Source organism: Macadamia integrifolia, chromosome 2 (assembly GCF_013358625.1).
Source record: "Macadamia integrifolia cultivar HAES 741 chromosome 2, SCU_Mint_v3, whole genome shotgun sequence".
Classification (NCBI taxonomy): domain Eukaryota; kingdom Viridiplantae; phylum Streptophyta; class Magnoliopsida; order Proteales; family Proteaceae; genus Macadamia; species Macadamia integrifolia.
This window is the reverse complement of record NC_056558.1, coordinates 11452707-11456562: the sequence shown is the minus strand read 5'-3', so window position 1 is coordinate 11456562 and position 3856 is coordinate 11452707. Positions and strand designations below refer to the sequence as shown.

Genomic DNA, 3856 nt, shown 5'->3' with positions numbered 1-3856 from the left:
TGATCCAAGAAGGAATTTTTCCATTCTGAGGTGTTTGTAACTTGAGATCTTTTTTGATGGGGTTCATCCATTATTTCACGTATATGTGTATAGGTTAATATAATATTTTCCAAACTGAGTTGTTGGCTTACACGCGTTTCATTTTGAAAACTTAAAATGAATAGAGAAATTAAGCTTGTTTGTAAAGTAAAAATTTAGGCCTGAGTATTAAGTAAATCCAAATTAACCCATTTATTAATTGACCCCGGTCTGAAAGTCCTGATTTAATAATCTCTACCAATTCCAGGTAGATAGAAAATAATCTGGATTATTAGATACTTGTCTAATTTTGGAACCTTATTCAATTAAATATCATTTTGTGTATTAGCATGCATTAACATGTATGCCTAATACATATTTACAATATTCTAACAACTCTTACACACTTTCAAATAGTCCTAAATATCAATTTTGTCACATGGCAACCTTTGTTTAGACTAACATTTTATATGAGAGCAAAGGCATTGGGATCTACTGGGCCAAAACTATGAAAAATATTATGTACTTCTTCTATCACGAATTTATTCTTTGAAAATAACCTACAAATTATTAGGTAGTATTAAAAAAAAAAAATTGTTGTATATACAATTAGTTGTTGATTTTTTTTTCACGCTCCCTTTATATATGAAACATAAGCATCGACTTAGCTAGGTATCTGTCTTGATTAACAACAATACCAATGTTGATACTGATGGAGACTTGCAAATGGAGGAATCCCCACAAAGGATATTCTGGAAAAATAAATAATTGTTGAATCTACATGTGGATTCTGTCAAAACCATCAGGAGTCTATTTGGCATACATTTCTCTCTTGTAAATTCACTAAGAGAATTTAGGCTGCAAGCCCTTCCGGTTTACGCTCTAAAAACCTCTCTGCTTTTTTCCATTAAGCATCTTAGTATGTACTTGTTCAACTCTAACACAATCCCAAAGAATAGTCTGAGTAACTTTTTTAGCTCTTTTATTATTATATGTTATTTCATTTGGATACACAAAAATGAAAATATTTCTAACCATGATAAACCAAATCCTTATTCCATACTTAACCCTGCAAATCAGTGGATTCACCTACAGAGCAAACCAACCCAACTTCAACAGGTGACAATCCAACAACTTGTACCAACATTTCCTTGCATGCCCATACTTGACTTTCCTCTCATGATCTGCACACTAGCATATTGCATTATTATTAATGGAAAATGCATCTTATTGACTACTAACTATCTTATGACAAGAAAGGTTATTGAAGCAATCACAAGGAGCTTTCTATACAAACTAAAGCAAGCAAAAATTAATGGGTGGAAGGTGGCGGAAGTTTGGAGTGATTATGAGGAACTTGAATAATTGCTTTTGGAAAAAAGTACTACATCGTGGCCTTGAAGCATCATGCCAAGATTTTTACATGTCTATGATATCATTCCCCACTCAAAATTTTGGCGTAGCCTACCGACGAAGTAATCCTTTTACTTTAACTTTTAACATCTATAATCATAAACAGTAAAATTAATGTCTCTCTAATTGGTAGTGATGTATACTCTTTTCTCATTAAAAAAAATAAAAAATGATACTGATTGATATGATTATTTATTTATTGGATATTTTCCCTATTTCATAAAATCTGATGAGTGGAGCTAAAAAAGGAACAGAATTTAGAGAGAGAAAGAGAGAGAGAAATCTTTTTATTTTTAATCAGCAGTTCCAAAATACAAACAAATCATTTTATTAACCTGCAGTCGATGGACTGAAACACATAAAAACTTATTTATTCTATATATTCGGCCCTTACCTATACAGGAAGGACCGGATATGCCATGGATACTAAATACATAAATTTATTTTTCTAATAATATATATCATTCTTGTTGTTCACATTCAGAATTTAGCTTGAAGATCATCAACCACCTTCTTGTCAAGTTGGAAGGCTTTAGAAAGAACATAGTCCGAGATGGAAGGGTTGGATCCAAAGACAGCGTTTGCGATGGTGATGACACTAGGGTTCTGACTACTTAAAGCTCCAATGGCAACAGCATTACTTTTTCCTGTGTTGAACTGGAAATGAATGAGTCCTATGGGGAACACAAACACATCTCCCTTGTTAAGAACTTTGGTGATGAGCCGATTATCGGGGTTGGAGGTTACAAAGCCAACAGATAACGTACCCTCCAAGACTACAAGTATCTCAGTGCCTCGAGGGTGTGTGTGTGGAGGGCTAAGACCATATGGTGCAAAGTCTACGCGAAACATGGATATGCCTAGTGTGTTGAGTCCAGGTAGCTCGTTTACAGTCACCAGAGTTACTGCCACCCCAAGTTTGTTAGAGGTGTTCCCACAGATGTCAAGCCCTTCAAAGGAGAAATCTTTGGCTGTGACAAGCTTTGGGTCCTTGCAGAATTTTCCATTCACAAACACTGTACATCAATACATTTTCGTTAGTCAAATAACATGATCACAAACATAGATGGTAAACACAGAGTTTGAATCTTCTCCTCACATGGTGACATCCACACATGGGATCCCATCGTTTATAGAGTATCAAATAACAAGTCAGTAATGAATTAAATAACTCATGATCCGGATATACATGTGATCCCACCGTCTAAGGAGGGTAATTCCTCTTCCCACACGAGGAGCTAATTCAGACCAACTAAATAAATATATCATTTTGGACAACAAAAAGAAAAAAACAAATCAATTGGGATAAGAAATAGATATACGTACCTCCATATTTTGTGTCATTTACTGCAACACATGTGTCCTGCAGGGGGCTAGGATCATAGGCAAAGGCAATGGGAGTAGCCAAAGCTAAGAGAATAAGAGTACCAATTAAATGGGTATCCATACTGTTTCTCTATCACAAATCAACTCTAAGTGATTCTTCTAGTTTGATAGGTAAAGGGTTGATAGCTTTAGCTTGGAACTGATGCCTATTTATAGTTTCTTAGACACAGGGATGAGGGAGACATAGAAATGGTCTTATGTTGTCCCAAAGTCATATCATTAATTATATTAAGTTTTTATCTTGTTGGGTAACTATTTCTTTCTCTAACAACTCCATCCTACTAATCTGTCAATATTTGGGTTTTCTTATGAATGACGCAGTTAATATTGAACCAAGATGGACTTTCTAATTCCAGTGAGAGCCACATGTAATGGCTCTTCCTATCATCATGCATGGATCTAGTCACAAGTAAGCAATATGATTTGCTTTGTAATCTAGTTTAATCTGATGATTAACGTGTGTTAGTGTTCTTTTCCACTTAAGAAAAGTATTACTTTTATTAGAATGACAAACGTGTCCTCCCTTCTCATTCCTCATTGAGAGAGAGAGAGAGAGAGAGAGAGAGGTCCTTTTGCTTTTCCATTTTTATATCTGATTACATGCACGAAATGACAAGAATGCCACCGACACAAGCAGACAAGAAGAACTAAATAATAGTAATCCCCCTACTCTAATTAGCCTTCCACCACAGAAACACGCAATGAGATTAAGACTTAAGAAGATGTGAGGGTATACCGGTCATTAAAGCGATAGTGCACCACCCCACCTACAATACATCCAACACATTTGGATTGGATTGATGGTTGGAAAGACCAGAGAGAGAAAGAGAGAAGGACAAATTGGTAATTGATCGTCTTCTCGTCCTTTGAAAAATGTTATAATTGTTCCTTCAATTAAGAAAAGTTTGATGTCATTTCAAAATTAACTGCTGATTATCCTTGCTCGGTTAAATTAAACGAATCTTGTATTGTGATCAAGGATCAACGGACCAAGAATGTTTTGGCATCAGGGATTAAACAAGCTGATAGTCCTTATGCG

General features: G+C 35.2%; 1 protein-coding gene across 1 annotated transcript; it reads right to left on the bottom strand.

Moving 5' to 3' along the window:
• Positions 1-1705: 1705 nt before the first annotated feature.
• LOC122071540 (putative germin-like protein 2-1) lies at positions 1706-2935 on the bottom strand. The gene is made up of 2 exons (XM_042635912.1): positions 2758-2935; positions 1706-2447 (listed from the first exon to the last, which is right to left on the bottom strand). Exons 1-2 carry the CDS (start codon positions 2876-2878, stop codon positions 1912-1914), a joined length of 657 nt encoding a protein of 218 aa, XP_042491846.1. The 5' UTR covers positions 2879-2935; the 3' UTR covers positions 1706-1911.
• Between the last annotated feature and the right edge of the window lie 921 nt (positions 2936-3856).